At 40.9% G+C, this 25,405-nt stretch overlaps 1 protein-coding gene across 1 annotated transcript in view; it reads left to right on the plus strand.

The window, feature by feature from the left end:
* Nucleotides 1-397: 397 nt before the first annotated feature.
* The window catches only part of SH2D4B (SH2 domain containing 4B), a gene marked incomplete at both ends in the record, with an annotated part of 70,061 nt that continues 45,053 nt past the window's right edge, over nucleotides 398-25,405 (plus strand). The window contains 3 exons of the mRNA XM_079536048.1: nucleotides 398-581; nucleotides 19,016-19,175; nucleotides 21,663-21,810. Of these exons, the coding sequence (XP_079392174.1) occupies nucleotides 398-581; nucleotides 19,016-19,175; nucleotides 21,663-21,810 (492 nt within the window). The remainder of the gene's footprint in view (nucleotides 582-19,015; nucleotides 19,176-21,662; nucleotides 21,811-25,405) is intronic.

The raw sequence follows: 25,405 nt of genomic DNA on the forward strand, positions 1-25,405 counted from the left end.
GAATTTCCTTCTACTCAAGGGAGCAAAAATGATGGGTGCAGTCAAGAATCCCTTATTTTTACCTGTTTGCAGTCAGGAACACTGAAGGGTCTTATTTCTTTTGGTCTTTTCATTTATTTCATCATCATTCTCCTTTCGTCCCCCCTCATTTCACTTGACACCTGTCACTACCTTTGGTGGATGAGATAAGCAGAGAACTCTGTCAGTGTAAGAGAAGAGGAGCAGAATATGCCTGCAAGAAGAGGGACAGAGGAAGAAGAATCGAGCCTGTGCTGGGCTGGCAGATGAGGGAGAATACCTTTGCTGCAGGTTGCTTTCTGGAGTGCTGTAGGTGGGATCTCCTCGTTGTACTGAAGGTAGTTGGGAGCAAGTTTCTCTCTTCACTTTTGGAGTAGTCATGCTGCAGCAAATTTTGCGTGATATGTATATCGACCCTGAGCTCCTGGCAGAGCTGAATGAAGAGCAAAAGCAAATCTTGTTCTACAAGATGAGAGAAGAACAGCTGAGGCGCTGGAAGGAGAGGGAAGAGAAAGCACGAATGGAGGAGGCTATGCTGACAAAAACAGCAAGGCGCAAACAAAGTAAGCTTGTAACCTCCTCCTATGCTTGTTCTGGAGCTGGGGAGATGGGCATGCAACTGGCTGTGATACAGCATTTCTGAAACAGATTACAAGGAAGCTTGCCAGCTGTCCCCATAGGCAAAACGGGGTTGGGCATCAAAAACACAGTTCCTGCTCTTTGTCTCTCAAGGCTAATTCTTTCTCCAGGGAGTAGTTTAGTGTGGGAGCAAGGGGAATTGTTTCAAAGTGACTCTTTCAGACAGAAATCACTGCTCCCATTTTTTCAGTGGTAACTGGAGATTACCAGGTCTCCCACTATTGAGGCTTTTTTCTTTGCCTGCTATCCCTTTACTTGCTCCTCAGTCAAGCAGAAGGCAGGCTTACCTGTGCTGTTGAGGTTTCTTAACTTGGCGCTAATTGTTTACATGTGACTGGATCAGAAGATAGGTTCGTGAATTGGAGCTGCTTGGGAAGGGTTGACTATGAATAAGATGTTATGTAAGAACAGCCACACCATGTGAGTTTAGCTGTCCAGCTATACAGTTTTGAATAGATGATAGAAAATAGGACAAAAAAAGAGAAATTGTGGGAAAAAAACCATGAAGATGTGTTTTCATGGGATATTTAGTGAAGCTGCAGAGCTCCATCCTCAGTCTGTTATGTGTGCTGAATGTGTGTTGGCTGAGAAAGCAAGTGAAATTGTGGGGAATAAAAGAAAAGAAAATTTCCACTTGGTCATTACCGAGTGTTTGATCTTGGGTTCAACTGGTTTAGAATAAATAGAAATATTTCCTTGTTGTCTCTTTTGTGTAAGTGGCTTCCAACTCTTTCCTCATCTAGAGGATGTATGATAGAAAACTATTTTCTCATGAAAATGTGGTTGCAGCCATTCCTCACTCAGCAAGGAGGTGTCACAGAGATGTGTCAAACACTCCCTGTGAAATGCTAAAGATCTCATCCGATCTTTAAATCGATTTAAGTCTGAACATTCGAAATCACTAATAATCCTGGGTAGCTGATTACAGCTGCAGTCACTATGTAAAGTGTTGCTCCTGTTAACTCTTTGCCATAGCAGAAGGCTTTGCTTTGAGCACCTCAATGCAGATACATTATTGGATTCAATTGTCAGACTTCTTAAGTTAGAGCAGCTGAACCTTACAAAGTACTAGGTATATCCAATCAGATACTTGGCAATTCAAACACTATGACTAAAGAAATGTATTTCAAAGCAAAATTAGTTTTCAAGACTCACTTGAAGCTAGGGCCTTTGTAAAATGACTCCAGGGTAGGTAACAACAGTAGCCTAGAAATGAGGGGGGGAACATTAAGAACAGTCTATTTAGCAGTGGTGAGTCTGAAGTGTCCCCTCACAGATGACAAGGTAGAAGTTGGGAACCAAGTTGTGTCTAATTTCTGTTTTCTTTATCTTAGTGTTCTTACAGTGAGTATCTCTCCTCTAAGAAAGATGGCATCAGGATCGCTTCTCTCATACAGCACAATAACTTTGTTCATCTCGATTGATTTGTAGCTGGAAAAAAATATTAAAAATGTCTTTCAGATCCTTAAACCAAAACAGCTGTTTATCATCCAGATAATCTGCATTATGCTCATTCTTTGGGAAAGATGGATGCAGCAAACTCTAGCTGCAAAAATATTTATGTGATGATTTGTCACAGTGTTGACATCTAAATTTCCATATATAAACTATGCATTAAACCTGTTCAGCTTCCTACTACAGGAGACTATTTTCTGGGTAATTAATTTTCTGATTTATAAAGAATTAGAGGAGGAGGAGAGGAGCAACACAGTAACTTGTAGATTGCGTTTGTACTGACAAAAATGTTCACATTCGCCTAGAGTAAAATGTCACATCAACATTCTATTTTACATATTACCAAGACTGCTCTGAAAGTAGTGCCTCGTATTTTACTATGTTGTCCCACAATGTCAGAGGCAGATGCTCATAATGTGGCATTAGGGCCACCGATACCCATTACATGTTGTTGCCATGAGACAGATGGCAGCAGAGGGGCAGTCTGACTGCTGAATGGTGTCTGACATGGAAGGGTACATGTAGCAAAGATGTGTCATTGAATTCCTCTGTGTGGAAAAAAATTCCAGCTGTTGACATTAATTGTCACCTGTTGAACACTTATGGAGACCAAACAATGGACGTGAGCACAGTGAGGCAGCGGGTCGTGCTTTTCAGCAGTGATGTGAAAGATGAGCCACATATCATACACAGCTGTCACACCACCAAATGAAGAGCATCTTGATCAGCTCATCCCTGTGAATTGATAGATTATGACAAGGGAACAATGGATGGAGCAGAATCTTGGCTTCAAAGCATTGGAAACCATGGTGGCAATACACGGGAAGAGAAAGAAAGCCATATGGTATCTGTGAGGACCTCTTGAACTAATAGGAAGTTGCAGATCATAGTTGCCTGAATTATGTCATAAGAAATGATGAAATGTGGTGTTGCTACTATAAGCTACTGTCAAAACAGCAGTACATGGGGTGGCTACGTGGGTTCCCTGCTGAAGAAGTTCAAGACACAGCTCTCAGTGAGTAAAGTTATGTGTATAGTTTGGGATATAAAAGGGGTGATTCCTCTGGATTCCCTGAAACCCACACAAACCATCAATTCTGACTGCTACACTGTGACCCTGACTAAGCTGAAGGCTTCAACTTCCAGAATGTGGCAAGAATAGAGGATGACCTTTCTCTTGCAACGTGATAATGCCAGGCCCTATACTGCTTTGAAGACTGTGGAGCACACTGCCAATCTTGGCTGAACTGTACTACCATGCCTGCCATGTTGTCAGGATTTTGTGCCTTCGTGAGTTCAATCTGTCTGGGCTGATGAAAGATGGACTGCATGGGCAATGTTTTCCTAGCAACAATGCCATAAAAACAGCTGTGAAACAGAGGGTCACTTTGCTGGTGTGGATTTTTACAAGTGTGACATATGGGCTCTTGTTCATTGCTGGTGAAAATGCATAACTAGTGATAGTGACTGTTGAAAAACAGTGCTGTGTAGGTGAGAATGTGCTCTCTCAAACACTGTTATTCTGCTCTGTGTATCTGTTGTAGTTTCCGTGGAAATGAATAGGAGGCATTACTTTTGGAGTGACCTATGTACCTTCTTAAATTAGCAATTTGAATTATCCTTTTGGTTTGACTGAAGATAAAAGTATACCACATCCAACAGAACTGTACTGGAGAGCTGATCTTACAGAAGTTTTTGAGAGAGAACTATTGAAATTAAAAGTTGAGGAAGTCAGGCATTTGGTTCCACTGAAAATATATCTTAACTTTCATGATCTAATGTTTCTAATCAAATGACTCTTCATTTTTCTCATAGATAAAATATTTACTTATGAAACCCAAACCCTGCCTCTTTGGGAGGGAGTAGGGTGAGGCAGTGCAAAAGGAATTGGTAATAATAAACATTTCTTCAGAAGTGTTCCAGAAGGTGCTTGGGCTTGAGCTGCAGTCGTATGCAACAACTGGTACAATTCTCCTCCAGTTCAAGAGCTCACCTTTTATTACTCTGCAAAACAAACAGCAAATCAAAAGGGGTGCATTTTTCAAAATTTTGCAATGATGGTGAATGCAATTTTGATTATTTGGCATTACCTTAATGTCTCTGCCAGGAAGGTCAGTTCCATAATCTTCTCAGGCATGGAGCTGAGGCTCACCAGCCTGTAGTTCCCCGGTTCTTCCTTTCTCTCTTTTTTTAAAATGGAAGTGATGGTACCAGGGACTGCGCTTGGCAGCCATGACTTTTCAAATAGGACAACAAGATATCTGTGAAAATGAGAGTGCTGATGTGAGGTGAAGAGTGGTTACACAAACCTAAGAAGGTTTCTGGTCTCTAAGAGCAGGACTCTAAACTTGCTGGTCAAGGGCTTAGAGGAGATGCCTTGTCTGCTGCAGGCTGCTGGAGCCATTCCACTCTGATCTTCTTGAGTGTCATCCACGTCAGCTCTTTCCTGGAAGTCCTAGTTTGAAGTACAGCAAGCTGCACTGTGTAACTGACTTGCCATACAAGGCAAGATATGTTGTCTTGCAGAAACCACGAGCCCAGAGTTGGGGAAGAAAAGGGTGGCACTCATAGGTCAAATAAAAAGATTATTTTTTTCTTGAGTTAAAACCACCCACAGGTTTAGGGGATGTTGCTCAGTGTGATAACTTTTCAATTGTTGTGGAAACTAACTAGCCAAGTCCCAAGGCCTACAGTGATTTTTTTATTTTTTTTTTATGGGGACACCAAAGAACAGAGATTGTCTTAGATGTCCTGTTAAATGCTATGAAGCTTGATGTAAGTTGTTGAGAGAGTTTAGCAATAAAAACAGTATAGCATTCTACATGAAATCACTCAGTCTTTGTGTCTGAAAAAAATAATATTAGCCTTCATCAGTAACAGCTAAATCATACCTGCTTTTACGTTTGAGTTGGTTGGTTCGTGTGTCTTGAGGAAAAGGTCACAATTGAGATTTATATCAGACTGAGCCAATGTTAAAGATAGTATTTTACTTTGAGTGTGAATGAAATGTTTCCATGGTCTTCAACAGCTTAAAATTCCTCCCTTTTTAAAATATAAATCAAGGTGTTAAAGGAATACTATAAAGGAGTCATTTCTCTGGGATGAAATATTTCCTTTAGCTGACAGTGAACTGCTCTGATGCTTTTACTGTTTCTACCAAGCCTGTGTTTGTACTTTCCCTAGAATGTATTGGTAGAATTTGAGCATTGCTTCGGGGTCCTCCCAAAATAACATTATTTAATGAATTTATTCTAAGTTCAAGCAAGTATTTTGAAGCTTTTATTATGACTGATGGCTTTTTCTGAAAGAGTTTTCTGAAAGAGCTTGAAAAAGGAATAGAGTTAGTGGAATTTAGAGGTTGTCCTCTATTTATAAATAATTCCTTAGCTGATCTTTCACGGATATTTCTTCATTGTAATAAAAACAGGTTGCCTTTTCTCGTTGTGCTAATACCTCTAAGGGAAGCCTCTTCAAAAATTCAGGATTCCTTTGGGATTTTCTCAGCGGACTGACAGGCAGCTTTGCAATTTGCAATGAAGTGCATTTATGTCATTAGGCAGAAGCCCTTTAACTATTATAGTGGAGTTGGGACTAAGCGAAGAACGCTGCCAGTTTGGATTTTGACTCTTGTGCTATCCAAAGCTGTCAGAATACCTAAAATGAGATTTCAAAGCCTATTGAGCTCTAGGAAGCTGAAGAGCAGCCATGTGGGAGGTAAGACAATGTGGGACTGCTGCTACTTATGCTGACATTTACTCATTGTGAACTGCAGCTCAGGATGTTCAGACAGGAGCTATTTGTAAACTCTGTTATTTACCTGTCTTTAACAAGCATAGCTGGGAGAAAATTAGGTAGGTTTATCACAGCATGGCTAGAAAATAATTTCTCCGTCTAAATGACATTTGTGTTGGAAAATCATTGGAGAATAGATGAAGCAATTTGAAAGCAAGTATTTCAAATGTCACAAATGGATAGTTGGAGGATAGATCACTGTTGCAGGTGAAGACCAGCGAGTACATGTTTCACTGTTTGCATTTAAGGGTGCGTGGATGTACACAGTGACATTCCTCTACATTTCTGAACTCAGGAACGCATTTGTAGTAAATCTTCTCTACGTCCCGGTAATGCTTAGCTAAGGCTTGGCTAACACTACAGAGGCATGCTCCTGGCAGCATTCATTGTCTTGTTCCCTGTGTCACTGGATCTAACCAAAACTATCAGACTTGAGTATTTCCAAAGTTTCTGGCTGTATGTGGTCTTGAATTCTGTCGTCTCATATTTGTTTTGAATTCAGAGAGGACTGAAAATGTAATGAAAACATTCGAATAATTTTTATTAGGGATTTGAGCCAACTAATTTGAAATTGTTGGAAAAGCTTTGATGTAGCATTCACAACATATATATAGTAGCCTGTGATGTTGTTAGTACTAGATACCTTGGGGCTCAGATACCTCAGCTGCTCAGGGTTCATGCCAAATGTGGCTCTGTACTGAGCTGTGCTTAAACAGTGGCTTCTAAATGTTTCTAGCCCCAGCTTGAGAAAAGCAAACATCTCTGACCCAGATATGTACCAGATGGAACAAATCCAGAGGGACTTCTCTGCCCTCCTTGGATTAGCCTTTAAGTCTGTGCTTTTTAGTCTCATCCTCTGCCCTGCAGCTGACTTCGCTGTTTTGCAGAAACATAAGAGCAGAATATTGCTAGCTACGTAGGTCTTATTTCAGCCAAGGTTTCTTTTGCATCTGTGTTCTGAGAGGCTACTGGGTTAATCGAGTCACTGGCAGGGAGACAATTGCTGTGTTCCTTTGCTGATGGTTCTGCTGAGCCCGCCGGGACACAGAGGTGGTAGACAGGCTTTCTTGTACATAGTTGTGCTCTGGTAATGATACGAGGTTGTGACTGGTTGCAAGCTCATGAATACTTCATATGGAAATAGAGCAGCACTGCAACCAAGGGGAGAGTGAGGTTTCCCCAAGCTAATTCCGTATATTCTTGCAATTTGTCCCTGTTTCCAATAGAAGCACTGGGTTTTGAAGGAAGGATTTGGAAAAGATAGGAAAACTTGATGAGTTCAAGTGAGTGATGGGTTTATTCAGACACTGATGATGGTTCATTAACCTCCCAATGCACTTCTGTGCCGTGATGATGGAAAATCTCGCTGTGGTGGGATACCAATGATTTTCCATCAGCCCTTGAAGTAGCCATGCAGACTTGCTTTAATTTATTCTGTAGTAGCAGGTAAACTTGGATGCTTTGTGATAGCTCTTAGTGAGAAATAAGCTTTGCATGTAACTTTTACAGTGTATAAAAGATAATTGGGATTGGGAATCAGAAATTATAGTGCTTTTTCCTTTCTTTTTTTCAATGAACGGAAAATAAATGAATGCTATTGATGTAAATGAGTTCATAAGCTTCCTCTCTGATCTCATATGCATCTGCACTCTTATACCATTTCCAATGAAAGGGACATAAAAATGGAGTGACTTGAGCTTGCTGCTAAACTGTAATTCGTAGAGTTACAGCAACGTCTTTAAGCTCTGAATGTTACTTCCCAGTTGAAAGTGGGCAAAGCATAAAATTAATAGGCGTTAGCGTGCTTTGCCCAAGGAGCCAAGAAAATACTTGGGGCATACTGGAAAGAGATCAATTAAGTGCTATTTTATTTTTCATTTGTTCACAGTATTCAAACCTCTGATATTGCAAACCCATTTTACCTTTGAGTGTTATGCATGGATATTTTTGCCACATTTGTTAATTACCGGAGTCTGATTTGGGTAACTGTCTCCTCGCTTTATGTTTGCTCTCTTGCAGTCACTCTTCCTTTATTTAATCCTGCAGGGGTATATTGCAGCGTAATTATTTCCATGGCAACAGGCTGTAATTCCATAAACATAAGATTGGGTTTGTTATATGATCAGAAAGCAGCTGGAGAGCCATGAAGGCTCATTTTTCAGTGGTGCTGAGATCCTGCAACCCTTGCTGATAAATTAATGTAAACCAGCTAAATTCTCTTGCTCCCCCTGCAAATCCTCCTTCAAATAGGAAGGCACACAACTCAGTGTTGGAATCGGACAGCGTATAAAATAAAATGCTGGGGGGCTGCTTGAGAAGTTTAGAGTTTTTCCCCATTTTCTTACTGTCTCAAAGGTTAGTTTGAAGCAGCGGAGCTCTCAGAATGTATTCTTGGAAGAGATGGGTTCGTGGCCCTATGACTGCTAGCAGGGGTGGACCACATAATTAACTGTAGTATATCTGCAGTTTATTGTGGGATTATGTTACTTTCATTGCTTTCATCATTAACACCTGTAGTGGAAATGCTAAATCATGGCCTGAAGCAGTGATGGAGCACCTGGTGGGAAGGCAGGGCCAAGCCAGGGGAGCTCAGGTGCACGCAATGCAGCTGAGTGACAGGAAGGGCTGGAGCCAGGATCCACCCCTTACAGACCTCATTTGACAGTGGAGGTGAGGGGTTTTTTTTGTTGGAGATCTCTGCCTACCCGAGATCTTCTGAAAGTAAACATCTTCTTTCTGACAGCCTGTAGTTGTTGTGTTTGAGCAAATTTTCGCTTGCTGCAGCCTGGGACCTTGCTTTCTTGCTGTCATTGCTGTGCTTTTCATTGTGTCATACCACTTAGTTATTCCATGTGTATTTTTATGGATCTACAGATGTTAGTATTCAGGAAAGTGCATTCTGTCATTTTATAAGTCTTTCAGCAGCATTCACAGAAACATGGATTGTCTTTTCTCCTTAAAAAGAAGGGAAATGGTGAGTGGGATCAGTGGCTAAGCTCAGGAAACTGGTAGCTTAATATCCTCACCATCATCTTTATCAATGTGTTTCTAGTATATCACAGAGTATACGTCTAGTACCTTATTAAACTGTGCGTGCAGTGGGTTTTATTCTGTATCTGAATCTGGGTTTCTAGAAGATGGCTCGAACTAGCTTGCGTGGCTTAGGAGCCAGGGACAGTTTATGCTTGGAATATAGCACAGATTGTACCTAAGCAGCGGTGCTTGGTGAATAGGTTTCTGGAATGCTCGCCTTTGTTCCTTCGACATGCTTGTCTAACCACTGTACCCTAGGTATGTGATTTATAGAGTTGTTTATAACCATGGTTTCGGGTTCTGTATCTATATAAGGTCTGCTGTGGTTACCAATAAACGAAGCTGTTCACTCATATTGAGTTGGTGGGCTTCCCCAGGTTTATCAGCAGGTTTCCCTGGCCAAGTGGGTTATTCCCGACATTTGGCGCCCGAACAGGGACCTGACTGATGTGCCTGGCGTTGCGAGGCTTATGCGGTTAACAACCGGGGCAGACTCGGAGGGCAAACCTGTGTGAATAGCTGGCCAGCTGAGCGCGACCGCGGAAGGCGGATTGCGGATCTCCATCAGACGGAATGGAGCGGGAGGTAGCCCAACAATTGCTTTTACGTTTTTTAGAAAAACGCGGGGTGGATACGGGAGTTTTAAAGTCGGTACCGAGCGTTTTAGATTTCGGGCGATCGGCAGGGGTGTTCTTGCATGCAGGAACCTTATTTAATGTTGATGAGTGGCGTACGTGTGGTGATATACTTTGGGATCAGGTGATTGATGATAAAAAGGAGGCTAAGAAATTGATGAAGCCTTGGAGAGAGATTATTAACTGTATTAAGAGACATAAGGTGGAGCAGGATATGGCCGGTCAGGCAGCTCAGCAATTGGGGGTTGGGACAGCTACGGGGAGAATCCAGGATCCCCCTCATCCATCTATGGGCATCCCTGTCCCCGTTAAGTTGGATAATTACGTTTTGCCCAGCGCTCCACGAAAGGAAGAGTCGGACTCTGAGCCCGACTTATTCCCTGAGGAGGAAGGTAATGGGGACTTGCCCCCCCCCCCCCCCCTCCACTCGCCTCTGCACCTGTGCCGGCGGGGGTCTTGCCAAAGAGAAATGAGCAAAAGGGCTGTGACAATGTTACTCAAATAGGGAAAAATAGACGGATTACAAGACTTAATTGGGCTAAGATTGCGGAACAAGCCGCACATCAGGGGAAAATGGATATAGTGGAGGTTGTGAGTCAAGCTTTTCCAATTCGTTATGATGCAGGACCGGATGGTGAGGTTCATGGGGTACATGTGCCAATCGGTTGGAAAATGTTATTTCAGTTGCGGGCTACAGTGGCCGAGCATGGGTTACATAGTGAACCGGCTCGACAGCTGTTGACGTATATGTGGGCTAGTAGCATTTTGGTTCCGGAGGACATAAAAACTATAATGCGCATGATTATGAAGCCCTCTGAGCAGATGTTGTGGCAAGCACATTGGCGGCGGCTGTGTGAGCTGTCTGCACAGACCCCGCGGGATATGCACCACCCGTTGTTTCAGGTTACGGTTGATCAGTTGACAGGCAGCAATATGTTTTCTCGCCCTGACATTCAGGTCCAGATGGGACCTGAGGTTTGTATGGAAAGTATGAACTTGGCGCGGGATGCATATAACATGGTAAAGACGTCAAAGCCGACACCATCATATTTATCAATTAAGCAGGGCAGAGAGGAAACTTTTGCTAGCTTCGTTCTAGCTAGTCTTGTAGTCTTCGGGTTTTCCCTAACGGCCACTGCATGGGCTTTCCCGATCCGATTGCGATGGATTTCTGATCATCCCATTTGGATTGATCAGTGGCCGTTGAAACAGGAAAGCCTGCAGTATGCCAGTCAGTTGGTACAAGAGCAATTGCAGCAAGGGCATATCGTGCCTTCTACCAGCCCTTGGAATACTCCTATTTTTGTGATTAAGAAAAAAATCGGGGAAATATCGGCTGCTACATGATCTGCGTGCTATTAATAATCAAATGCAAGCAATGGGGGCATTGCAACCGGGATTGCCAAACCCATCAATGGTCCCGGAGTCATGGCATCTGTTAATAATTGATCTGAAGGATTGCTTTTTTACAATCAAAATTCACCCTGATGATTCAGAACGCTTTGCTTTTACATTGCCAGCAATCAATAAGAGCATGCCAGCAGCGCGCTATCAATGGGTCGTGCTTCCGCAGGGGATGAAAAATAGCCCTACCTTATGCCAGTTGTTTGTTGATTACGCGTTAGCACCGGTCAGAAAAGCTTGGTCTCGTGCTATCATTTATCATTACATGGATGATATTTTGTTTGCTCAATCTGAACCTTTTACTATGCAACAAGAAGTTTTCCTACAGGAGCAATTACAGAAAAACGGCTTGCAGATAGCACAAGAGAAGATACAGCTGGAGACCCTAGTCAATATGAATACAGCAAAAGCCCTTCCCCCCGGTATATTTCTAATTTGTGGGGATAGGGCATGGGCTGGGGTACCTAAGAATATAGTAGGAGGACCCTGCTATTTAGGAAAGCTAACCTTGTTTGCACCACGGCGAGCGGAATGGATGAACATCAATAGGATGCTATCTGGAGACAACCGCCTGAGGGATCAACGCTCGGCAGTGATTCTGACTGAGGATTGTCGTGACGAGGTACAGCTATGGACGGTCACTGCGAACATCTTTGCGTCTATCCTAGCACCAGGTCTGGCGGCTGCACAAGCCTTGAAGCAGATTGAGCGATTGGCATGTTGGACAGTCAAACAAAGCAATATTACGTCCCAGATCCTTGAAGAAATGCTGGAGGACATGGACAGTTTACGGCACGCGGTGTTGCAAAATAGAGCAGCTATAGACTTTTTGCTGTTAGCGCAGGGACGCCGGTGTACTGATTTTGAGGGAATGTGTTGTTTTAATTTGTCTGATCATAGTGATTCCATACATAAGCAGATTCGCTGGCTCCTAAATCACACGCAATCTGTGAGTAAAGATCATAATCCCATAGATGATTGGCTTCGTTCTACTTTTCCAGGCCTTTCCTCATGGGCATACGGCCTGATAAAAGAAGGTTTGCGATGGTTAGTGATCTTGCTATTGATAATTATATGTGGACGAATTGTATATGGCTGTCTTCAAAGGGCAATCGATCCCCCTCGAGCCATGCCGGTATTTAGTACAACGTTTTCGACGAATGAGTTCATTCAAGATTGGCTTAAGGAGCAAGGAGGTCATAGCTCCTTGGAATATCTTGAGATGCGTCCATAAAATAAAAAGGGGGGAATTGCAGTGGGTTTTATTCTGTATCTGAATCTGGGTTTCTAGAAGATGGCTCGAACTAGCTTGCGTGGCTTAGGAGCCAGGGACAGTTTATGCTTGGAATATAGCACAGATTGTACCTAAGCAGCAGTGCTTGGTGAATAGGTTTCTGGAATGCTCGCCTTTGTTCCTTCGACATGCTTGTCTAACCACTGTACCCTAGGTATGTGATTTATAGAGTTGTTTATAACCATGGTTTCGGGTTCTGTATCTATATAAGGTCTGCTGTGGTTACCAATAAACGAAGCTGTTCACTCATATTGAGTTGGTGGGCTTCCCCAGGTTTATCAGCAGGTTTCCCTGGCCAAGTGGGTTATTCCCGACATGTGCGCAACCTCATGTACTCTGCTGACTATGAAAATGCAAGCCTCTACCTTAAGGATGTAACAGTTGTTTTTTCAGAAAGCCAAGACTAAAATCTTATATGAAACACATAGTGCTCAGACTAGAGTATGCCACGTATCTGTGTTCCCAAAGAACAACAACAGCGAAAGTAACCCCACAAACTGCATTTATCTCTGACCAACAAAGGCAGATCAGACTGATCAGTTTGATGTCAGCAGTGAATGCTCATGCAGCCTATTTCAAATGCAGAATAAGGTTCAGGAGCATTCTTCTAGTGCAGAGCGAGAGAAGGAATGCTTTTAAAGAGTGGGTCAAAAGATATTTATCTGACTACAAAGCTTTTCAGCTAGTGAGGAAACCAAGTAATTTGCTATTGCAGAGATCTGTAGCTTCCAAGTGGGAGAGCTGTGGTGGGAAGCCAAACCTCAGAGAAACAAGGCTATTCATTGAAACAGCAGGCTGTTTTGAGAAAGTGACTTTTTAGCAGACTTTGAAAGCCCTTCTGTGCTTCTCAAATTATAAGTCAGTGATCTTTCCATCTTCTCAATTTGCACTTGACAGAGCTTGTAATATTCCTTGTGCTACAAAGGCAAGGGGGATTACTGGTGCTCCCTGTTTGGCAGGGCTGAGTGGGCAGGTGTGGAAAAGTAACAGCACAGCTGGGAGGCCTGACACCATGGGCCTTCGAACTCCTCCCCTGAAAACCAGGGAGATGGATCACAAATAGGAATTGTCAAGGGTGTTGTAGCTGTTAAAACAATAATGAGTGAGCTCAGAGGATGGAACCGATTCCAACGATATCCTGTTTGCTCTGATTATTGCTATTTTTAAAGCCCTTTAATTGCAAGCGTGTTTGAAAATGAAGCTAGATAAAACCGAACTCATTAAAAAACCAACTGTGATTCTCCACCTCCATCCCGATCAGCAGAAGCGATGAAAGATGGGGAGACTTGTGCAGTTCCATTTGCTGTAAGCCTCAATCGCAGCATGGAAGCCTGAACTAATGCAAGCTGATCCCTTGTTTAGTATAAGCGTTTCCTGCAGCGGGATCCTCCTTGCAGGCCCCTTCCCCTGATGGCTTTCACTCTTGTCTAATGTTGCTAATGTTCATGTTCTCTGGCAGTGCTCGGCCGTGGCAGTAACGATATCCTGCATACACTGACGATTTCTTAAGGCAAGCTCAAAGGGCATCCTGTTGTGATGTACAGCCCAGCCCATGGTTGAGCTCCAGCTCAGTGTGTGAGGTTGGCATTATTGCTGGTAGAGAGACTAGCAGTGCTTGCAGGTGAGACACTTGACTTGCTTTCTAGGGTGTTGTTTTATACTTACATAGCTTCTATGCCATTTACTGAATAAACACAAATAAATAGAAAGATGACTTGGTCATCTTTGATCAGTTATGATTGTGTGTATGCATTTGTGTTTATAAGTGCAATTTTATGTTGCTGTTGCTTCAGGTTGTAGGTGTCAAAGTTTGCATTGTTATCTCTTTGTGCTGCAAATTTACACGCTTGATTTTGCATTTGCCTAGTGTAAGTGGTAATATGGAGAAACCTATTTACTGGTCTTATAGCAATATAGCTGTAGCTTCGGGAGACCTCAGTAAGAGGTGCTCCTCCATTGACAGGTTAAGAGAATTGCAAGAAGTAATGTTGATTTGTTGAGTTACTACAGAGTTGATGTAGCCAAAAAACATGATAATATTCTGTACCTTTATAAATTGTTGGTCTGAGCAGTAGAGCTAGAAAAAAATCTTGGTGAATTATTCAGTACATTTTCCTGATAAGGTAATTCTTGCTTCTGAAATGCTTGTTTGTTTTTTTTCTGGCTTTCTCTTCTGGACTAATCTTGATGTCCAGTACTTCCTAATGCTAACTATTCACAGCCTGCCACAATCTGCAGGAAAAGAGAAGTATTTCTGTAATCCAGCACCAGGCTGGGACTCAAGAGATTATTTTATTTCCTGATTTTGTATTAGGTTTTGTTCCTGGGCTCAGATGTCTCTGTTTCTGAAGAAGAGAAATGAGATTCCCTTGTTGCTTTCTCACTTAGACTTTTAATTTATTTAGTTAGGACCTGTCTTTTCTTTTTAGACTTATTTGAGTTTCTCTATTTCAAATTTGTTGCATTTAAAAATAAATTATATGAATAGGATATGTATATTCTGAAAAATGTAACACTTTAGAAGTGTCTCAAAGTATAAATTATTTTAATATAATCAGCCCTCAATGGTAGTAATTCTGCACTAGTAAGGCAGACAACGCTAGTTTCCTGAAAATATTGAGGAAAAGAGTTTTCTGTGCTCTCAGCTCATATCTTGGAGTTGGTTCTACAGTTTGAAAATGCAAGCTCAGTATTGTTGGCCCAAAAGGCCTGACAGTGACCACTGTGAACTTGATCTTGAGACTGCAAATGCCTCTTATATGGAAGAAATTCCATTTTCACGATGTCAGATCTTCTCCCTGAGTTATTTCTTTTCCTGACCACTCATATTTTTTGGTTGTTATTTTGTGCTAAGAAAGTACAAGGTTTTATGATCAGATTGTGCAGTAAAGCCAATCTCCAACTTTATAGGGAATGAAACTTGAGTAGATTTAAGGTATGATTTGCATGGGAGTCATTTCTTGACGTAAAATGGAGAATAGTTGAATTTGAAAGTTTTTCTCATGCTCTAAAGAAAAAGGTGAATATGAGTTTATGTGCTGAAGTTCAAACATAATAAAATTGTATGTGTAGAAATCTACCTGTTTAACACTGGAACTTCAAATTGCCGGATTTTTGATAGCTCTTCCAACTTGAACTATGTCTGTTAATATAGCAGTATACAGTACTGCAGTATAGTACTTAACCTACAGTATATTGCACCCATGTTTTTCAAAATGCTTTGTGTATCTATTGTCTGTAGACTTACAAGACAGATCTATTGTTTTAAAAGGAAGAGAGAGAACAATATCTCAGTATGGGTCTACAAATCAATTACTTGTTTTAAGTGGCTCAGTAATTATGGTTAAATTGTGCGTCTGAGAAACATATTAGAATCACAGAATAATTTGAGTTTGAAGGGACCATAAAATCATGAGCCACCTTTTACTAGATGTGGTTGCTTGAAGCCCCCCACACTAGCCTTGAGCACCTCCAGGAATGGCGCATCCACAACTTCTCTGCACAACCTGTTCCAGTGTCTTGCCTCTCTCATAGTGAAGATATTTTTTTCCTATTTCTAATCTAAATCTTCCTTCTTTTATTTTAAAGCCCTTAACCCTTTTCCTATCACAGCATGCTCCTTCAAAAAGTCCTTCTTCAGCTTTCTTGTAAGCCCCCTTTAGGTACTGGGAGTCAGCCATCTCTTCTCCTGAGAGAAAAGGTTCCCTGAGCCTCTCTTCACAGGAGAGAGGTCCTCCTGCCCTCTGAGCATCCTCATGACTCTCCTCTGGACTTGCTCCAACAATTCCATATTTTTTTGGGTGGGGGTAGAGGGGGGAGGAGCACAGTAGTGCAGGTTGAGGCCTCATGAAAGTGGGACAGAGGGGGATGATCACCTTCCTGATCAGCTGGCCATGCTGTTTTTCATGCAGCCCAGGACTCAAATGACCTTCTGGACTGCAAGGATATGTTGCTTTCTCATGCTGAGAAAGTACCTGACACAAGTGCAGGATCTTGCACTTAGGCCTTGTTAAACTTCAGGAGATTTCTGTAACCCTACTTTTCGAGTTTGTTGTGGTCTGTCTGAATGGCATCTTTCCCTTCAGCATGTTGACCGCACGGTTCAATTTGGTGTTGTCACAAACTTGCTGAAAGTACTCAATCCCACTGTCTGATGACAACAAAGATAAAATTAGTGCTTGTCCCAGTCCTGATCACTGATGTCCACCTGGATGCTGAGCCATTGACTGCAAACACTGTGAATGCTACCATCCAGCCAATTCCTTACCCATCAAGTGGACCAGCTGTAAAATCCACATCTTCCAGATGTAGAGCCAGTATTCCTAGGAAATCATTCTGTACTTCTCAGGATGTAAAATGCGTGAAATGCAGTAGATGACAGCCTTAGGGACACATACTGATATGACCAATCTGTTCTTGGTAGATGGTTTTCAAATGTTGTGTAGAAAAAAATACAATGCTAACAGAACACAATAGAACCACAGTAGAATACATTCACATTTGTATCCTGAGACATAATCTGATAGACTGTGAAAGGACAAAGCATTTGGGGGTTATTGAAGGGAAACGTTACTAGCTTAAATTTTTCTACTCAATGAAGTTAGCACCATTACACCAACAGAGGGAATTCTTACAAATCACTTTTCAAATTTGATGTAGAATATCAGCTTTCATTGAGAGATTTGATATGTTTGTTGCCTTCAGTTTGCATTGTAAACATTTATGAGAGAGGCTTGGCACTGGCGTGACCTGCTGCTTACAGCCCTGCTTCCTTCTCTTCTGCAGTTTTCTCTCTTCAGTTTTTGAGATCTCAAAAATACTTTTGATTATACATTGGGAAACCTTAATCTGGGTAAGTGGATATTTGCCTTCTTGTAGAACAGCAGGTAGTTAAAGATGGTAGGAGTAGCAAAGCTAATGAAGTGGAGAAAGTTGTAAAATAAACAAATAAACAAAAAAAAAATGTAAAACAAAAAACTGCAAGTGAAGGTTCAGATAGGACTAAATTTATTTTAACTCCTACAAGATTGATCAGAAAAAAACTAGCTAGGAAAATGTGGGCTGTCCAATTCTTCATGTCTTGAAGCAGAAGCCTTCTGGAGGGTAATAAGTGGCCACCGAGAATTTACTGGTCTCAATATGAAGGCAAGAGGCTAAAATCTAGTGGAATGTATGAGGTCTGCTCTGAAAATAATGCCTTTTATTTTATTACATTGGCCCACAACCTCAGAAGTGGGTGTTGGTGGTACAGCAGTAGAGGCTGAACCTTCCCACCAGTATTCCATTACGTTTTCTTGCTGTGTCACAGACGATAGCAGAGGGGCACTCTGACAGAATGTCATGGGAGTGCATATGAAGTTAAGATGTGTCATAGAATTCCTCTGTGTGGAAAAATCCATTAACAGTCGTTGATGTTTGCTGAATGTTTACAGAGGCCAAACAATGGATGTGAGCACAGTGAGGCAATGGGTGGTGTGTTTGGTTACTTCTGTTGATGCATATTTGTACGAGCATGGCATGCAGGAGGCTCTTGTTCATCAGTGGTGAAAATGCCTAGGTAATGGTGGTGACTATGCTGAGAAATAGTGTTTGTTAGCTGAGATTTGCTCTCTAAAACAGTATTAGTGTTCTTTTTATCCGTTGTCCTTTTATCCATTGTCATTTCCATGGAAATAAATAGGAGGCATTACTTGTGGAACAACCTGCTTAATGTAGAGCAAATGAGATTAATTGCTGATCCCTTGTGGCCTTTTAGTCTGTATTTTTTTTATAAATGATTTTCATTATCTATCTTGGCTGTAGTGTTTGTGGTGGAATGTCCTTTTGTGAAGGACAATTTCAATAAATCAGCAAGAAGTAAAAAATGAATGCAAAGGGTGTTTCCACTTATTCCTTCTTATGAATTTCTAAAATGTATGAATTAAATGTACAAGAGTGAGGTGGTGTATATGACTTAAAGTTTAGTCACATTGCATCTAATCAAGTACCCTTCGTACTCAGCAGGAAGCCTTTCACAGATGTTTTGGAAATGAATGCTTGCCAAACATTTGTATTGTCAAGAGTGCACAAGCTGTGTTGGTGAAATCTCTCTGCCAACACAGCAGCCATAGATTTTTGCATAGTATCTTTCGTGAAAACTGATCCCTGTGAATTGCCTACTGGAACAGAAACGCTTCTACTGTTGAGTGGTGCGTTCTAATGTGTAGGCTTTCTGTAACTTCTTCATACAGTGGAAGCAGGGAATTCCTCAAATTTTGTGAAGGTTCAGCTTGGGTCTCTGCATGCCTGACGCTCAAAATTCTCTGTGGGCTAAAGCATTTCTAGTTGTATAATGCTACTTGTTGTTTCTATCTCTCCATCTCTTTTTCTCTTCCCTTTGTTCATCCTTTGCTGAATTAAGCAAGACAGTATAGTTTTGCAATTAATAAAGGGATCGTAGTCCCTAAGTTCTGGAGAATACAACAGAATTTTATTTTTTTTAATTATTATTTTTGGTAGAGCCTTTGAAGATTATATGCTTTGAATTGTACAAACACTGTCTTCCCCACTTCTAGCATGGTGGATGGGTCAAATCTGTAGATTTCATCAAGCCTGATGTGTCTTATTCTGAGTAGTAAGTTGCTTCCCAATTATGGTTTTCTGGTCTTTTCTTCTATATTAATGTAAGAATTTGAGCCTGCACTTACGTGTTTGCTTTTTCCTTTTTTTTTTTTTTTTTTTTTATTTCTGCTGTTGGCTGTTGCAGGTAATGGCAAACACGTGCAGTGGCTGCGTGGGAAGGATGGTGAGGTCTGGGTCTGGGTTATGGGAGAAGCCCCAGGTGACAAGCCGTATGAACAGATATCAGAGGAGCTAATAGCTGAACGCGCCAGGCAACAAGCACAGAAGGAGGCAGAAGAGCTATGGTGAGGATTTAAGAATCTGAATTCAGGGTCCACTTGGCATTATGGGACACATGGCCTTGTAGAAAGGTGTGAGGTAATGGTGGGTAAAAAATGGTAAGTATGTTTTGTCAACATTTACTTTCATTTGTTTTTGGTGATTTTTCAATCTATGAAAAAATAAATTTTATTTTAATATTTAAAAAACAGAAATCTTCTTGCACAAAAAATTGTGGTGAACATTTTTCTTTTGGGGAATTTTGCTAAACTGTTGTCCAGTTTGTAAGTAAATAAAAAATAGGGAACTGGCAGAGGAGATTGCCAAGTTGCTCTCTGCTGACTTTGAAAGGTGATGGAGAATGGGAGAGATGCCTGAGAACTGGAGGAAAGCCAATGTATATCACTTTTCAGAAAGGAAAGGAGGGAGGACTCACCTGCATCCCTGGGAATGTGATTTTTTTTAATGTCATCTCCAAGCAATGTCATTTCCAAGCAGGTGAATGAGAAGCAGGTTATCTGGTGCGTAAACATGGATTCACCAGGGGAAAGTCGTGCTTGATGAGTCTGGTAGTCTTCTATGATGTCATGATCTGCTGAGTAGATGTGGGAAGAGCAGCAGATGTTGCGAACCTTGACTTAAGCAAGGCTTTTTACACTGTCTTCCATAATATCCTCGTAAGTAAGCATAGGAAGTGTGGGATAGATGAGCAGACAGTGAGGTGGATTGAGAACTGGCTGACTGGCAGAGCTGAGGGTTGTGATCAGTGGCACAGAATCTATCTGGAGGTCTGTAGCTAGCAGTGTTCCCCAGGGGCCAGTGCTGGATCCCATCTTCAACATCTGCATTGGTGATGTGGATGAAGGGATAGAGTCCACCCTCAGTATGTTTGCCAGTGATACAAAGCTGGGAGGAGTAACTGACACACCAGAAGGATGTGCTACTTTTCATTGAGACCTGGTCAGACTGGAGAGGTGGATGGAGAGGAACCTTCAACAAGGGCAATTGTATAGTACTAAAATGAAAGAGGAATAACCATGCACATTGGTATGGGATAGAAGCTAACCTGCTGGAGAGGAGCTCTGCAGAGAAGTACCTGGGTGTCCTGGTGGACGACAGGTTGGCCATGAGATAGCAGTGTAGATAGCCCTTGTGGCTGAGAAGGCCAACAATAGCCTGAAGTACATAAAAAGAGTGCGACCAGCAGGTTGAGGGGATTTATTCTCCCACCCTACTCTGCGCTGTTGAGGCCACACTTGGAGTACTGTGTCCAGTTCTGGGCTCCCCAGCTGAAGAAAGACAGGGGACTACCGGAGGCAATTCAGTGGAGGGCCCCAGAATGACCGGGGAACTGGAGCATCTCCCTAGCAATGAAGGGCTGAGCGACCTGGGGCTGTTCAGTCTGGAGAAGATAAGACTGAGGGTGGGTCTTACCAATGCTTATAAATATTTAAAGTGTAGTAGTCAAGTGGATGGGGCAGGTTCTTTACACTGGTGCCCAGTGACAGAACAAGGGACAGTGGATGCAGGCTGGAACACAGAAAGTTTTACCTGAACACAAGGAAGCACTTCTTTACTGTGACAGAACACTGGAAACAAAGTTTGCCCTGGCTCAGCTTTCACTGCAGCCCCTGCCTGTCCCGTGATTCTGTGTTTTGAGATGGTGAAATCAGAAAATATTTGTTGCATCTATGCCCACAACAGAGATTTTGTATGTGTAATGCTTTTTTTTTATTATTATTTTCCAGTTGGCTTCATGTGCATACTGCTTGTGTTAGTTCTTAACCCAGCAGTTCAGAAGCTGATTACTACAAGTGCCATGCTGGTGTTTCCAGTAGGGCTGATTCCAGCTTTCGTAAAGATTGAAAAGTCTTTTGATGCTTGATGTTGTGATGTTGTTGGGACGTAGGCCACCTGCTTCCTGCACTTAGTTTTGCAGTTCAGTGCACAGAAGTAACACATTAAATATTGGATTATTCTGTATTATTGCTTTTCATATCAGATTCTTCTTGCTTATAATGATTGCAGATTTAAGCAGGGATTAAAACTTCACCGTGTGCTCTGTGCTCCTTTTAGGCTGTCACAATTAATAAATGCTCTACTGTTAAAGTTTTGCAGACATTTTCACTGGTTTCACTATTTGAGAGAAAATAAATTCCCACGGTTTGCTAGATGGATAGGAAAAATCTGTTTTCGGCCAAGGAAGACAGGACATGACTGGAAAATAATTTAAAAAAAAAAAAATTGATCTCATTTAGAAGATGCTATATTAATGGGACATTTACTGGAAATTGAAAAAGTTTCTTGTCCAGATGGTTATCTGAAATCCATTCCTCAGAGGTTTCTTGTTAAGTGTGTTTTCTTTTGTATTTCCATGACGTTTAATTCTAATTATTTGTTGCAAACGAGGATCTACTACTGACTAGAATTTGATCTTCAATTTAAAAAAAAACCTCAAGAACCGTGCCTTGAATTATCTTCAATCATTTTTATTTTCAAATTCTTTTCTGAAGGAGACAAAAAGAAGCTGAAATTACAAAGAAATTCCGGGATGCTATGGCTCAAGAAAAAGCCAGAATAGTAGCAGAAAAATGGAAAATAGAAATGGAAGATCGAAAAGCAGCAAAATTGGAGGAGGAAAAGATTCAGGAGGATCTGAAGGTTTGCACAATCGTATTTAGGCTTTAAATGTTCTTACAGAGATTCAAAATTCTTCTCAGCTTTGGTGCATGTTTATTAATAGGTTTTAAGAACCAAAGTTGTGTTTTTTCATCCTGGAATATGCAAATAGCTACATGGTGCTCACCGGCACAGCTGGGTGAGTGATGGGGGAAAAAATTACATATCTCGTTTGAAAGTGTCAGGACAATCATATGGGTTATTCAGCTCACACACTGATGGAATTGTTTAGTCAGCTCTACTGAGTGAATCATACTGGGGGCAAAAATGTTCAATTGTGGAACGTATCTTTTTAAGCTAGTCTTTTTGAACATATTTGATGCATTTTGTGTGCATTGCTCATACATTTGACTTAAAAATTCTCTCTCCACATTCATTAAGGTAATGAACAGTGGATCTTTCTCCTACTCAACATATGGGAAAAAGCTTTGTTTCATGAGGTTCATTTACCTGATTTTTATTGACACCATTGTGAATTTTCCATAAACTCGGTTACAGTATTTTAATGTTGGTTTGAAATACTTTTTTAAGATTCTCTTGTCAAAGATAATTTGAAGACAAGACAGGAAATGCAGATCTCTGTTTCTTTCAATTTATTTTGTAATGATAAAAACAGGAAAATACAATTGTCTTAGTATGCAGAGAAATTATCATGACTTCTGAGACTGAGATGTGTGGTGTGGGACTGCACAAGATTGATGCAGCTGGGTTTCCATGGAGAAAACCTGTAGCAAAGCATGACTCCTAGGAGATCTACATGCAGCCATTTCCATCTACACCCCGCTCACTTTCCCCAGTTGACAGTTGGCTACTGTCATTTTTCTCTTCTTTGGATGGTGATTAAATGCATGGAAACTGTGGATGGAATCCTCACCTTGTCCCTCTGTAACAGGACAAATTTTGAAAATCTCAGTGTTTATTTATATGGTTTGATTCCCAGCTAAAGTCAGCAAGTTACTTGTCTATCTGTAAACAGTGGGGCTGGGATTTGAGGATGGCTATATAGCAGAAAGCCTCTGCAGCACAAAGTTGCTGATTTACCTTTGCACAATTAATTTGAACTCATAGGAGAGAACAGGGCTTTTGAAAATTGATGTCAATGAGTAATGAAACTATACCTTTCAAGTAGCTTTATTAATGTGTGAATAATGAGCAGAGCAACTAATTAAATTGCTTTCCTTCCTCTACTTTCCAGAAAGCAAAGCGCTATTGAACTAAGACTGCTGCAGGCCTGTTCACTTGTGGCTCTGTGGTTGTTTCACAATGCATTTGATGGTCTAAATGTCCACAAGCTCACTGTTCTTTTGTTTCAAAGAGATTTTTTTCAAAAACCTGAATGGAGCAACTTATGAAAATTCAGTGGCCACCAGTCGCATTTTTTTTCTTTTAAGGAAAACTAGCCTTCCACAATTTGAAAAGAGTGGCACCAAACTCTGCTCATTGTACTTAGCTTGATGAGAAGGTCATGTCCCAGCAGCAGCAGCAGCTTCTCTGTCCATCAATTTATTTAATCTCTCTTGGTTCCTTGTTGGGAAAAAGATGAATTAATCAGTTTCGTTATGTATGACTGCAATCATTGAAATCAGAAAGAAATGCACCTTTCATGAATGATTCAGAGAGTGGAATCAAATGCAGATCAGTTAGCTAGCCCACTTTAGCAGGTTTAAGATATTTAATGTGTTGGTACTCATCCTTCTGTGATAACAACCAGCATGTAGTTAAAGCAGTCCCCAAAACTAGGGTATGAAAACATCGGTGTCTGTTAAGGCTTTGTCCTCTTGAAGAATTTTGACTTGAGAGATTGGAGCTCTGTCTGTTCTGATATGCTGATATGTTTAATTTCTGACCACGCTATATCACAAACTCTCCTTTTTAAAACACTTTTATATTCTTGACCTATCATGGGACTTTAAGGCTGCCTGCGCTAGATAAATGATATCTCACATATCAAACTGATGATTCCTGTCTTCTTTTTTAACACTATTGAAAAAATATTGCATTCCTTGCTGTTTCTTAAACAGAAATGCCTTTAATTTATGATGCTAGAATATAAATGTTCGCTGCTCTATTTTTGCAGTTCAAGAACTGCTATTCTTTTATGCATCTACTGCAAAGGACAAATAAGAGAGCCAATTACTATCATTAATCTTTTTCCAAATTCACGAAGGCTATGAGATCATAGACATCATTTCCTGCTTTTATCTGTCATTAAGAGTCTTGAACAATGTACAGAGCTAAGATAAATTAAAGATGTGATCTTCAGTGAGCCAGAAGAGGATAATATCCTTTAGCTACGTTTAGGAATGAGAGATACTGTCTCAGTTCTTTGTGGTCTCCATAAAGCAAGAAAATATTAATAGTAAAGTGCTATCTGTATGACAACAACAGATACCTGTCAAATGTAATTATATAAGCAGAACTGACAATAAAGCTAGATTGTCTCTTGCAAAAATCCATAGGTATTAATCAAAAATTATGTATTGGGTTTAATTGACACTGTGTGTCTTCATGCATAAAAAGATATTTAGTGGGACTTATAATGACATTGGCACTTTGGGAGAAATAATGCTTATTTTTATCATAGGCAGTAAGAGAGGAATAGCATTACAATTTCCTGCCATTATTTTAATTTTTATTGTTATTCAAGTGTTTATGACTAATTCCCATTGGGACTGTGTTGAGTGAAGGGGGAGTTTCTGTGTCCTGGCTGTTTTCATTGCCATGAAAGAAGGCAGGTTTATAAACAACCTTCTGAGAAGAAAAAGAGTAACTAGTGCTCTAGTTCAGGAAAGTGATAAGGACCACTTGTGCTTAGTAGACAGAGTACACTTCTGTCCCGCTGGCTTGGATGGGCTTTCAACACGTGCTTTGTGAGTGCTTTCCTGTGCTCGGAATGCTGTGGACCTGTTTTTTTTCCAGTGGTTGCTGCCACATATACAAATTAGGAATGCAGTAAAATGTCACAGTTACCACTTAGAGTACTTTGCACTTCTTACAATCTAGCAATGAGCATTCTGTCCTACTCTAAAAAAAAAAAAAGTTGTTTCCAAGTAAATATCAGGTAATTAAGTGGGCCTGTTGTTATGTTTAAGTGCAAATAAGCTGTAATTTCAGCTATGTGCTCTGTGCCAAGAAAACACTGAACTCTTTCCCAAGGATAGTGTATTCAGAATACAAGAATAAGACAACAGCTTCTTGACCAGATTTTGCATCTAACTCATTCTGAAAATCCTTTCAGTACATTCAATACCAACTGCAATGTTTTGGTAATGCTTCATTTCTGTACTTTTTTGACACCACAGTTAAGATTTTATTTTTTATTTTTCTATGCAGATGTTTCTTTAGTGATACTGTAATGAGGCTGGTTTTTATCTTCAGCTGGGAAACAGATCTTCAAAGTTTTCCTATCCTATGTGCAATGAATTGTGACATGAACTTTAAAGAAAAACCCTTTCCCTACTAATGTGGGTACTGATTATGCTGCTGAAGCTGATGTCCTTATTCTAGACGCAGCATAAATATGACCTTTCCCATGGGTAAATGAGAACATATGAACCACTGATGGGGATAGTTGACG

This window comes from Tetrao urogallus, assembly GCF_951394365.1.
Source record: "Tetrao urogallus genome assembly, chromosome: 5".
NCBI lineage: Eukaryota > Metazoa > Chordata > Aves > Galliformes > Phasianidae > Tetrao > Tetrao urogallus.